The 14,326-nt window shown below is 46.6% G+C and overlaps 1 protein-coding gene across 2 annotated transcripts in view; it reads left to right on the top strand.

The window, feature by feature from the left end:
- The window catches only part of LOC135544157 (pro-neuregulin-2, membrane-bound isoform-like), a 121,312-nt gene that overhangs the window by 62,960 nt on the left and 44,026 nt on the right, over positions 1-14,326 (top strand). For both annotated transcript variants that reach the window (XM_064971569.1, XM_064971568.1), the window contains exon 4: positions 5,504-5,624. In XM_064971569.1, the coding sequence (XP_064827641.1) occupies positions 5,504-5,624 (121 nt within the window). The remainder of the gene's footprint in view (positions 1-5,503; positions 5,625-14,326) is intronic.

Raw genomic sequence — 14,326 nt, 5'->3', positions numbered from 1 at the left:
GAGGGAAAGCCATGGTTCTGTCGTTGGACAGGAGATACTGACCCAACCATATGGGCATGCTGTACGGAGAGGGAAAGCCATGGTTCTGTCGTTGGACAGGAGATACTGACCCAACCATATGGGCATGCTGTACGGAGAGGGAAAGCCATGGTTCTGTCGTTGGACAGGAGATACTGACCCAACCATATGGGCATGCTGTACGGGGAGGGAAGCTCCCTATTTCTATCTTCTAGACGCTATTATCAAGATGAAGCGTCTCATTTGTCACCCGTTTTTGGCAGTCCCATTCCTTGCCTGCCTCTTGAGGATAAATGCAGATAAAGGCCCTGTCGGTGTCTTCTGCTGTAAAGAGAGAGAGGGTGAGAGAAAGAGATCTTAAAATCAAAAGTTATTTAGTGTAATGAGACATGCATTATTTTCATTTCCTTTATTGTGTTTTGTAGGAAAATAGTGTGTTCCACTTTCTCCCTGCCTTGATCATCAGTTGGTATTGAAGATAATGCTACTTATTTAGATGCATGAGAAGCAGTTGGTTTTCTCTGTGCACTGAGCTGTCTGAGCTCAACATTCCCTCTCAATCGGCTGTGCATATAGTGTATATCGGAAAATTACCTGGATTAAACTGAAGCAATACTTTATGTCCATGCTATGCAAAAGGAGCACCCTGGCTTCACTGATTATCAAAGACAGTTAAATCACCTATAATCCAATAACGCAACAACTAATACAAATCTAATTGGTAGTGATGGTAGTCTACAGAGGGGTTAGTAATGGAGAAGAAAGCGTTGGATAACAGGATGACATTAACAGTGTGGGAGTGTTACTCAACCATCTACAACATATTTGGTGTTTTACACTAATTCGACACTAGTTCTACACTGTCTTTATGTATTCCACCAACACAGACTGGTGCTGAATGTACGTACCGTCTGATTCACCACAGTCTCTTCTCTGAATGGCACAGCTTTTGTAACTTTAAAAAACAATTTGCTATATTATCCGGATAACAGTTCTCATATATCACACTTATGCATTTGGACGTTTGGAATCCCCTCACACAAGAGTTAAGTCAACAAGACAATAAGAGAGGATCATATACTTTGACATAACGGATGAGAGAGCAGGTGGTAGCATGATTTACAACGAAGCTTTCTTTAAAAGACACAAGCGCTCCTGCTCCAAATAAGTTTCATGTGCAGTGCTTAACCCATGTCATTAGTTCTCCTCACAGATAAACAAGTAGTAGAGCCTGGGTACTATAAACTGTCTCCCTCCTGGCAAGGCCGGAGCAGCTCTGCTCCTCTCAGAGACAGATAACACTTCACACTACACAGCTGGACTTGGGCCAGTGTCCATCTATGTATTGTGTAAGCTGCAAGACGAGAACACTATTATTAGTAAAGTGTATGGTGCTTTTGTTCGGGGATGTTTAATTCCCTTCTTCCAATCCCCTGCCATGTAATGTAATGGACAGTGAGTGAGATAACTGTGGATTTGAGGGGGATCTTCCGACAAGTACAATGTTTGTCTGATTTGTTGCTCTTGGTTTCTCTAACTGCAGTGATGTATCGTCAATTCTAGCTCAAGCTTTGTGCCCTTTCAGAGAAAAAGACAGATTCCTGTTGGGATTGTGGATTATTGACCATTGATTGACAACGGTTTCTGCAATATATGTATTTAGCTTCAGAAGAGGTTCCATGCCGTGGCGCAGCGTAGTTTAGCAGAAAACGTTGCTGTTTTAGAGCTCAGGGATTCTTGAAAGACGGGCCACAAATATGTGTCTTCATAGTAACACAGTTTGAAATGTATATTTTGATAGACCACAGTATCAGTTATCATTGCATGTAAAGGGTCAACCTCCTGTCATAAAATGCAACTAAGTGGATTTATGTCAACTCTGTCAGGCAGTTCATTTGTACTGTTATTGTCCAACAAGTGTTTCATGGCCTTGATTGTTTAATTCAAACATTCGATTTTTCAAATATGTAACACAAATCTCCAAACTTCTTTCTGTTTAGTTTTATATCTCTAACATGCTCCAGGGCCAGTTTTTCTACATTTAGAACAGAAATCAACATTTATTATCCCTTAGGTCGAGCATAGAAAATAATTCAATAATCGTCAACTACGTCACTGATGGAGTTAATATTTTAGGGGCAAAATTCAGCGAAAATATTTTAAATCACAATAATTGTTTAATAATAATAACAATAATTTCAGGCATTGTAACGGCTGTCGTGGGAAGAAGCAGAGGACTAAAGCGCAGCGTGGTTAGTGTTCATCTTTTTAATAAGAAACGGAACACTTCAAAAGTACAAAACAACAAAATGACAACTGAAACAGTTCTATCTGGTGCAGACACACAAAGACTGAAAATAACCAACCACAGAACACAAAGGAAAACAGGCTACCTAAATATGGTTCTCAATCAGGGACAACGATAGACAGCTGCCCCTGATTGAGAACCATATCAGGCCAAACACAGAAATAGAAAATATAGAAAAACGAACATAGACTGCCCACCCCAACTCACGCCCTATACAGGTCAGGTTAGCAGCAATGTCTCTGTCTCAATTAAAGGTCACGTTAGCATCAATGTCTCTGTCTCAATTACAGGTCAGGTTAGCATCAATGTCTCTGTCTCTGTCTCAATTACAGGTCAGGTTAGCATCAATGTCTCTGTCTCAATTACAGGTCAGGTTAGCAGCAATGTCTCTTTCTCAATTACAGGTCAGGTTAGCATTAATGTCTGTCTCTGTCTCAATTACAGGTCAGGTTAGCAGCAATGTCTCTGTCTCAATTACAGGTCAGGTTAGCAGCAATGTCTCTGTCTCAATTACAGGTCAGGTTAGCAGCAATGTCTCTTTCTCAATTACAGGTCAGGTTAGCATCAATGTCTCTGGCTCTGTCCCAATTACAGATCAGGTTAGCAGCAATGTCTCTGTCTCTGTCCCAATTACAGGTCAGGTTAGCATCAATGTCTCTGTCTCTGTCTCAATTACAGATCAGGTTAGCAGCAATGTCTCTCTCTCTGTCTCAATTACAGGTTAGGTTAGCAGCAATGTCTCTCTCTCTGTCTCAATTACAGGTTAGGTTAGCATCAATGTCTCTGTCTCTGTCCCAATTACAGGTCAGGTTAGCATCAATGTCTCTGTCCCAATTACAAGTCAGGTTAGCATCAATGTCTCTGTCTCAATTACAGGCCAGGTTAGCAGCAATGTCTCTGTCTCTGTCCCAATTACAGGTCAGGTTACCATCAATGTCTCTGTCTCAATTACAGGTCAGGTTAGCATCAATGTCTCTGTCTCAATTACAGGTCAGGTTAGCATCAATGTCTCTGTCTCAATTACAGGTCAGGTTAGCATCAATGTCTCAGTCCCAATTACAGGTCAGGTTAGCATCAATGTCTCTGTCTCTGTCTCAATTACAGGTCAGGTTAGCATCAATGTCTCTGTCCCAATTACAGGTCAGGTTAAAAGCAATGTCTTTCTCTTGGTCCCAGCCTTTCTTTCTTTCTCCCTCTTCCTAATTTTCTTCCTATAACGATATCCCTCTGTGTATGCCAATATTAATAATCTACATCAATAACTGGAATGAATGAGCTCAAAGTGTGGATAACACAGTGACAAAAGGTAATTGTACTGTGTGTCTGTCTGTGTGTGTTTCCGTGTCATGTGTGTGTGTGTATGTCCTGTGTATGTATGTGTTATGACATCTTCACCATGGTAAACAGCCCACTGTGACTTATGACCATAGCACCAACTGAATTTATAATAAATCTTATAAGAAACCCGCTATGCCCTCAGACGAACCATCAAACAGGCAAAATGTCAATACAACACTAAGATTGAATCCTACTACACCGGTCGTTGCACGTGGCAAACTATTACGGCCTACAAAGGGAAACCCAGCCGCGAGCTGCCCAGTGACACGAGCCTATCAGACGGGCTAAATGCCTTTTATGCTTGCATCAAGCAACACTGAAGCATGCATGAGAGCACCAACTGTTCCTGACGACTGTGTGATCACGTTCTCCTTAGCCGATGTGAGCAAGACCTTTAAACAGACCAACATTCACAAGGCCACAAGGCCAGACTGATTACCAGGACGTTCCCTATAGCATGCGCAGACCAACTGGCAAGTGTCTTCTCTGACATTTTCAACCTCTCCCTGACCGAGTCTGTAATACCTTCATGTTTCAAGCAGACCACCATAGAAAGCAAAGGTAACCTGCCTTAATGACTACCGCCCCGTAGCACTCACGTCGGTAGCCATGAAGTGCTTTGAAAGGCTGGTCATGGCTCACATCAACACCATCATCCCGGAAACCCTAGATCCACTCCAATTTGCATACCACCCCAACAGATTCACAGATGACACAATCTCAATCGCACTCCACACTGCCCTTTCCTACTTGGACAAAAGGAACACCTATGCGAGAATGCTGTTAATTGACTACAGCTCAGTGTTCAACACCATAATGCCCTCATAGCTCATCACTAAGCTAAGGACCACGGGACTAAACCCCTCCCTCTGCAACTGAATCCTGGACTTCCTGATGGGCCGCCCCCAGGTAGTAAGGCTAGGCAAAACACATCTGCCATGCTGATCGTCAACACAGTGGCCCCTCAGGGGTGCGTGCTTAGTCCCCTCCTGTACTCTCTGTTTACCCACAACTGCGTGGCCAAGCATGACTCCAACACCAACAGTCAGCATAACATTCAATCATTCCATTCCAAAGATCTGAATTGGAGGTATAAACAAGGAATCTTACGCTCTGTAAGGGGAAATATTTATCTTTGCTCATTGAGCGTCTTGAGTCAGTGTCAACACTACTGAGAGAGACAATTCAATTCGTGGAAGGAAAGACCTGACCGTTTAAAGTTGAGGATGAGTGATCAAATTACTGTTTCTGTCTTGCATTGTATTTAAAATCACTCACAAAACAACAAGTGATTGATCTGATAAGAAACTTAATCTGGAGTTGCAGCACCTGTACATATGAGTTTACCTACATGACATTGTAGAATATTTCACTGTATTTTAAGACATGTGACATCTCTTCTACACATTTCCCCGGTATAGAGCCCTCTTAGTTTCAAGTATAATTTGACAGAATATACAATGTATCTCAACTCCAGTAACAAAAGCTCTAACTGTCTACAGTACTGTTATGGCTGTGTTATTTAAGCATTAAGGACCGAGGGGGTGTGGTATACAGTATGGACAATATACCACGGCAAAGGGCTGTTCTTGTGCATGACACAATGCTGAGTGCCTGGACACAGCCCATAGCCTTGGTATATTGGTCATATACCACAAACCACAGAGGTGCCTTATTGCTATTATAAACTGGTTACCAATGTAATTTGAAGAGTAAAAAAATATGTTGTTTGTCATACCCATGGTATACGGTCTGATATACCATGGCTTTCAGCTAATCAGCATTCAGTGCTGGAATCACCCAGTCTATAATAACATGTAACTCTGTCTTACTCTGCAGTAACGACCACACCGTCTCCAGGCTCGGGCCACGCCAGAAGATGCAATGACTCAGAGAAGGCCTACTGCGTGAACGGCGGCGACTGTTACTTCATACATGGTATCAATCAGTTCTCCTGCAAGTGAGTCCTCTCTGTTCTTTCGGGATTCTTCACAGTGCACCATTTGGTGGTATTGTTCTCTTTGTTGGGACTCTTCTTGGACTGTTTTATTTGTTGTTAGTCTTCTTTAATTAGCGTCAATCAATTAAAATCAAAGTTTATTGGTTATGTCAGTAGATGTTGTCGTGAAATGTTACTAGTCAATAACAATTCAGTAAAATGTAAAACAAGTACACAAATAATAAAACCAATATATATATTGTAGTGAGAGATCAATTGTTAATCATTTTGTTTTTCTCTCCACTCCTAAACTCCTAATTCTTTACAGAAAGAGTAAAGTTGTATGATGCTTCAGTTGTCCACTGTTGTTCAGTCGCTGTCAATCACATTTGTCCTTTCATTGCATTGATAGAATTAACATTCCAGTCAAGTGATTTCTAACCCTCTTCTCTCCAACGTGTCAGAGCCCTTTTACCTGTCCCCTTCTACTGATCCTCATCCCCCTCTATCACCCTGTCTATCCCCTTCTACTGATCCTCATCCCCCTCTATCACCCTGTCTATCCCCTTCTACTGATCCTCATCCCCCTCTATCACCCTGTCTATCCCCTTCTACTGATCCTCATCCCCCTCTATCACCCTGTCTATCCCCTTCTACTGATCCTCATCCCCCTCTATCACCCTGTCTATCCCCTTCTACTGATCCTCATCCCCCTCTATCACCCTGTCTATCCCCTTCTACTGATCATCATCCCCCTCTATCACCCTGTCTATCCCCTTCTACTGATCCTCATCCCCCTCTATCACCCTGTCTATCCCCTTCTACTGATCCTCATCCCCCTCTATCACCCTGTCTATCCCCTTCTACTGATCCTCATCCCCCTCTATCACCCTGTCTATCCCCTTCTACTGATCCTCATCCCCCTCTATCACCCTGTCTATCCCCTTCTACTGATCCTCATCCCCCTCTATCACCCTGTCTATCCCCTTCTACTGATCCTCATCCCCCTCTATCACCCTGTCTATCCCCTTCTACTGATCCTCATCCCCCTCTATCACCCTGTCTATCCCCTTCTACTGATCCTCATCCCCCTCTATCACCCTGTCTATCCCCTTCTACTGATCCTCATCCCCCTCTATCACCCTGTCTATCCCCTTCTACTGATCCTCATCCCCCTCTATCACCCTGTCTATCCCCTTCTACTGATCCTCATCCCCCTCTATCACCCTGTCTATCCCCTTCTACTGATCCTCATCCCCCTCTATCACCCTGTCTATCCCCTTCTACTGATCCTCATCCCCCTCTATCACCCTGTCTATCCCCTTCTACTGATCCTCATCCCCCTCTATCACCCTGTCTATCCCCTTCTACTGATCCTCATCCCCCTCTATCACCCTGTCTATCCCCTTCTACTGATCCTCATCCCCCTCTATCACCCTGTCTATCCCCTTCTACTGATCCTCATCCCCCTCTATCACCCTGTCTATCCCCTTCTACTGATCCTCATCCCCCTCTATCACCCTGTCTATCCCCTTCTACTGATCCTCATCCCCCTCTATCACCCTGTCTATCCCCTTCTACTGATCCTCATCCCCCTCTATCACCCTGTCTATCCCCTTCTACTGATCCTCATCCCCCTCTATCACCCTGTCTATCCCCTTCTACTGATCCTCATCCCCCTCTATCACCCTGTCTATCCCCTTCTACTGATCCTCATCCCCCTCTATCACCCTGTCTATCCCCTTCTACTGATCCTCATCCCCCTCTATCACCCTGTCTATCCCCTTCTACTGATCCTCATCCCCCTCTATCACCCTGTCTATCCCCTTCTACTGATCCTCATCCCCCTCTATCACCCTGTCTATCCCCTTCTACTGATCCTCATCCCCCTCTATCACCCTGTCTATCCCCTTCTACTGATCCTCATCCCCCTCTATCACCCTGTCTATCCCCTTCTACTGATCCTCATCCCCCTCTATCACCCTGTCTATCCCCTTCTACTGATCCTCATCCCCCTCTATCACCCTGTCTATCCCCTTCTACTGATCCTCATCCCCCTCTATCACCCTGTCTATCCCCTTCTACTGATCCTCATCCCCCTCTATCACCCTGTCTATCCCCTTCTACTGATCCTCATCCCCCTCTATCACCCTGTCTATCCCCTTCTACTGATCCTCATCCCCCTCTATCACCCTGTCTATCCCCTTCTACTGATCCTCATCCCCCTCTATCACCCTGTCTATCCCCTTCTACTGATCCTCATCCCCCTCTATCACCCTGTCTATCCCCTTCTACTGATCCTCATCCCCCTCTATCACCCTGTCTATCCCCTTCTACTGATCCTCATCCCCCTCTATCACCCTGTCTATCCCCTTCTACTGATCCTCATCCCCCTCTATCACCCTGTCTATCCCCTTCTACTGATCCTCATCCCCCTCTATCACCCTGTCTATCCCCTTCTACTGATCCTCATCCCCCTCTATCACCCTGTCTATCCCCTTCTACTGATCCTCATCCCCCTCTATCACCCTGTCTATCCCCTTCTACTGATCCTCATCCCCCTCTATCACCCTGTCTATCCCCTTCTACTGATCCTCATCCCCCTCTATCACCCTGTCTATCCCCTTCTACTGATCCTCATCCCCCTCTATCACCCTGTCTATCCCCTTCTACTGATCCTCATCCCCCTCTATCACCCTGTCTATCCCCTTCTACTGATCCTCATCCCCCTCTATCACCCTGTCTATCCCCTTCTACTGATCCTCATCCCCCTCTATCACCCTGTCTATCCCCTTCTACTGATCCTCATCCCCCTCTATCACCCTGTCTATCCCCTTCTACTGATCCTCATCCCCCTCTATCACCCTGTCTATCCCCTTCTACTGATCCTCATCCCCCTCTATCACCCTGTCTATCCCCTTCTACTGATCCTCATCCCCCTCTATCACCCTGTCTATCCCCTTCTACTGATCCTCATCCCCCTCTATCACCCTGTCTATCCCCTTCTACTGATCCTCATCCCCCTCTATCACCCTGTCTATCCCCTTCTACTGATCCTCATCCCCCTCTATCACCCTGTCTATCCCCTTCTACTGATCCTCATCCCCCTCTATCACCCTGTCTATCCCCTTCTACTGATCCTCATCCCCCTCTATCACCCTGTCTATCCCCTTCTACTGATCCTCATCCCCCTCTATCACCCTGTCTATCCCCTTCTACTGATCCTCATCCCCCTCTATCACCCTGTCTATCCCCTTCTACTGATCCTCATCCCCCTCTATCACCCTGTCTATCCCCTTCTACTGATCCTCATCCCCCTCTATCACCCTGTCTATCCCCTTCTACTGATCCTCATCCCCCTCTATCTACTGATCCTCATCCCCCTCTATCCCCTGTCTATCCCCTTCTATCACTGATCCTCATCCCCCTCTATCACCCTGTCTATCCCCTTCTACTGATCCTCATCCCCCTCTATCACCCTGTCTATCCCCTTCTACTGATCCTCATCCCCCTCTATCACCCTGTCTATCCCCTTCTACTGACCCCTCATCCCCCTCTATCACCCTGTCTATCCCCCCTTCTACTGATCCTCATCTATCCCCTGTCTATCCCCCTCTCACCGCCCCACCCCCCTCTATCACCCTGTCTATCCCCCTCTACTGATCCCCATCCCCCTCTATCACCCTGTCTATCCCCCTCTATCACCCCACCACTCCCTCTATCACCCTGTCTATCCCCCTTCTGATCCTCACCCCACCACTCCCTCTATCACCCTGTCTATCCCCCCTATCACTGATCCCCACCCTCCCTCTATCACCCTGTCTATCCCCTTCTACTATCACCCCACCCCCCTCTATCACCCTGTCTATCCCCTTCTATCATCCCCATCCCCCTCTATCACCCTGTCTATCCCCTTCTATCATCCTCACCACTCCCCTCTATCACCTATCACCCTGTCTATCCCCCTCTATCACCCCTCACCCCCTCTATCACCCTGTCTATCCCCTTCTACCCTCACCCCATCCACCCCTCTATCACCCTGTCTATCCCCCTCTATCACCCCATCACCATCTCCCTCTATCATCCTGTCTATCCCCTTCTACTCACCCCATCCATCTACCTCTATCACCCTGTCTGTCACACCATCCATCCCCCTATGATCACCCCATCCACCCCCCATTAGCAACACAAACATGTCCACTTCACACACATCACACACACACACATCCCCCTCTATCACCCTGTCATCCCCACACTGATCCTCATCCCACACTATCACCCTGTCTATCCCCTTCTACACATCCACACACACCCCACGCGATAACCCTGCACTATACATTCACATGGATTTAGTACTGTAGATATGTGGTGGTGGTGGAGTAGGGGCCTGAGAGCACACAGTGTGTTGTGAAATCTGTGAATGTATTGAATGTTTTAAAATAGTATGAACCAGGATTAGTAGCTGCTGCTTTTGCAGCATAAATACACATACAAATACACATACATAAGTCACCCTATCCATCTACCTCTATCAACCCTCTATCACCCCATCCATCTACCTCTATCACTCCATCCATCTACCTCTATCACTCTTCTATCACCCCATCCATCTACCTCTATCACCCTTCTATCACCCCATCTATCCTCCCTCTATCACCCCATCTATCCTCCCTCTATCACCCCATCTAACCTCCCTCTATCACCCCTCTATCACCCAATCTATCCTCCCTCTATCACCCCATCTATCCTCCCTCTACCATCCCATCTATCCTCCCTCTATCACCCCATCTATCCTCCCTCTATCACCCCTCTATCACCCCATCTATCCACCCTCTATCATCCCATCTATCCTCCCTCTATCACCCCATCTAACCTCCCTCTATCACCCCTCTATCACCCAAACTATCCTCCCTCTATCACCCCATCTATCCTCCCTCTACCATCCCATCTATCCTCCCTCTATCACCCCATCTATCCTCCCTCTATCACCCCATCTAACCTCCCTCTATCACCCCTCTATCACCCAATCTATCCCCCTCTATCACCCCATCTATCCCCCTCTACCATCCCATCTATCCTCCCTCTATCACCCCATCTATCCTCCCTCTATCATCCCATCTATCCTCCCTCTATCACCCCATCTATCATCCCACCTATCACCCCATCTATCCTCCCTCTACCATCCCATCTATCCTCCCTCTATCACCCCATCTATCCTCCCTCTATCACCCTCTATCACCCCATCTATCCTGATCCCTATATCACCCCTCTATCACCCCATCTATCCTCCCTCTATCACCCCCTCTATCACCCCATCTATCACCCCATCTATCCCCCTCTATCATCCCATCTATCCTCCTTCTATCACCCCATCTATCCTCCCTCTATCACCCCTCTATCACCCCATCTATCCCCCTCTATCACCCTCTATCATCCCACCTATCACCCCATCTATCCTCCCTCTATCCCTGTCATCTATCCTCCTTCTATCACCCCATCTATCCTCTGATCTATCATCCCCTCTATCACCCCATCTATCCTCCCTCTATCACCCCTCTATCACCCCATCTATCCTCCCTCTATCACCCCATCTATCATCCCACCTATCACCCCATCTATCCTCCCTCTATCACCCCATCTAACCTCCCTCTATCACCCCTCTATCACCCAAACTATCCTCCCTCTATCACCCCATCTATCCTCCCTCTACCATCCCATCTATCCTCCCTCTATCACCCCATCTATCCTCCCTCTATCACCCCATCTAACCTCCCTCTATCACCCCTCTATCACCCAATCTATCCTCCCTCTATCACCCCATCTATCCTCCCTCTACCATCCCATCCATCCTCCCTCTATCACCCCATCTATCCTCCCTCTATCATCCCATCTATCCTCCCTCTATCACCCCATCTATCATCCCACCTATCACCCCATCTATCCTCCCTCTACCATCCCATCTATCCTCCCTCTATCACCCCATCTAGCCTCCCTCTATCACCCCTCTATCACCCCATCTATCCTCCCTATATCACCCCTCTATCACCCCATCTATCCTCCCTCTATCACCCCTCTATCACCCCATCTATCACCCCATCTATCCTCCCTCTATCATCCCATCTATCCTCCTTCTATCACCCCATCTATCCTCCCTCTATCACCCCTCTATCACCCCATCTATCCTCCCTCTATCACCCCTCTATCATCCCACCTATCACCCCATCTATCCTCCCTCTATCATCCCATCTATCCTCCTTCTATCACCCCATCTATCCTCCCTCTATCACCCCTCTATCACCCCATCTATCCTCCCTCTATCACCCCTCTATCACCCCATCTATCCTCCCTCTATCACCCCATCTATCATCCCACCTATCACCCCATCTATCCTCCCTCTACCATCCCATCTATCCTCCCTCTATCACCCCATCTATCCTCCCTCTATCACCCCTCTATCACCCCATCTATCCTCCCTCTATCACCCCTCTATCATCCCATCTATCACCCCATCTATCCTCCCTCTATCATCCCATCTATCCTCCTTCTATCACCCCATCTATCCTCCCTCTATCACCCCTCTATCACCCCATCTATCCTCCCTCTATCACCCCTCTATCATCCCATCTATCACCCCATCTATCCTCCCTCTATCATCCCATCTATCCTCCTTCTATCACCCCATCTATCCTCCCTCTATCACCCCTCTATCACCCCATCTATCCTCCTTCTATCACCCCATCTATCCTCCCTCTATCACCCCCTCTATCACCCCATCTATCCTCCTTCTATCACCCCATCTATCCTCCCTCTATCACCCCTCTATCACCCCATCTATCCTCCCTCTATCACCCCATCTATCCTCCCTCTATCACCCCTCTATCACCCCATCTATCCTCCTTCTATCACCCCATCTATCCTCCCTCTATCACCCCTCTATCACCCCATCTATCCTCCCTCTATCACCCCATCTATCCTCCTCTATCACCCCTCTATCACCCCATCTATCCTCCTTCTATCACCCCATCTATCCTTCTTCTATCACCCCATCTATCCTCCCTCTATCACCCCATCTATCCTCCCTCTATCACCCCATCTATCCTCCCTCTATCACCCCTCTATCACCCCATCTATCCTCCTTCTATCACCCCATCTATCCTCCCTCTATCACCCCTCTATCACCCCATCTATCCTCCCTCTATCACCCCATCTATCCTCCCTCTATCACCCCATCTATCCTCCCTCTATCACCCCATCTATCACCCCATCTATCCTCCCTCTATCATCCCACCTATCACCCCATCTATCCTCCCTCTATCACCCCATCTATCCTCCCTCTATCACCCCTCTATCACCCTGTCTATCCCCCCTCTATCACCCCACCACCCCCTCTATCACCCTGTCTATCCCCCTCTATCACCCCATCTATCCTCCCTCAATCACCCCAGCTATCCCCCACTATCACCCCAACTGTATCCCCTCCATCCCCCCTCTATCACCCCATCCCCCCTCTATCACCCAATCCATCCACCTCTATTCCCCCTCTATCACCCTGTCTGTCCCCCCTCTATCACCCCATCTATCACCCCTCTATCACCCCATACCCCTCTCTATCACCCAATCCATCTACCTCTATCCCCCCTCGATCACCACATCTATCCCCCTCTATCACCCTGTCTATCCCCCCTCTATTCCCTGATCTCTCACAGAAGCACCAGTAGAGTAGAGCAGAGCAGAGTAGAGCAGAGCAGAGTAGAGCAGAGCAGTACAGGAAGGCACTGCCCGTATATACAGAACTCTCTTTCATGTATACTTCCATTGCTGATGAGGAGGATGGATGGTCATGGTTCTCAGCCCACGTTTAGCGTGCAGGAGCCTCGCACATGATGTAATGGTTCACTGGTTTAGTAGGGAAACAAATATTTACCAGTCAGAGACCTCTCGCGAGGTAAATAGAATTATTGCTTACATCTCAAGACCTTTGAAAAGGGGGTCAGATTAATCGAGAGCGCTAAGGACATTTTGTTATTGGAAGATACATGTTTTTCTATTGATTGTGAATGTGGGAACGATGAGATTTCCTGCTATCAGATTCTGAGTCATGTAGTGAATGTTCTGTATGCCAGGGTGAGCATGTTGGGGTGCATTTCCTTACTTCCATGTTGAAATGTGCCAATAGAAGTTCATGTCTGGGTGTGCAGAAGCTGTACCATAACAACATTATGAAGCTGTACCATAACAACATTATGAAGCTGTACCATAACAACATTATGAAGCTGTACCATAACAACATTATGAAGCTGTACCATAACAACATTATGAAGCTGTACAATAACAACATATAACAACATTATGAAGCTGTACTATAACAACATTATATGAAGCTGTACCATAACAACATTATGAAGCTGTACTACAACAACATTATGAAGCTGTAGCATAACAACATTATGAAGCTGTACTATAACATCATTATGAAGCTGTACTAGAACAACATTATGAAGCTGTACTATAACAACATTATGAAGCTGTACTAGAACATCATTATGAAGCTGTACCATAACAACATTATGAAGCTGTACCATAACAACATTATGAAGCTGTACTATAACAACATTATGAAGCTGTACTAGAAACATTATGAAGCTGTACTATAACATTATGAATTACTATAACAACATTATGAAGCTGTACCATTATAACAACATTATGAAGCTGTACCATAA

Source organism: Oncorhynchus masou, chromosome 8 (genome assembly GCF_036934945.1).
Source record: "Oncorhynchus masou masou isolate Uvic2021 chromosome 8, UVic_Omas_1.1, whole genome shotgun sequence".
Classification (NCBI taxonomy): Eukaryota; Metazoa; Chordata; class Actinopteri; order Salmoniformes; family Salmonidae; genus Oncorhynchus; species Oncorhynchus masou.
This window is presented reverse-complemented; position numbering and strand designations above follow the sequence as displayed.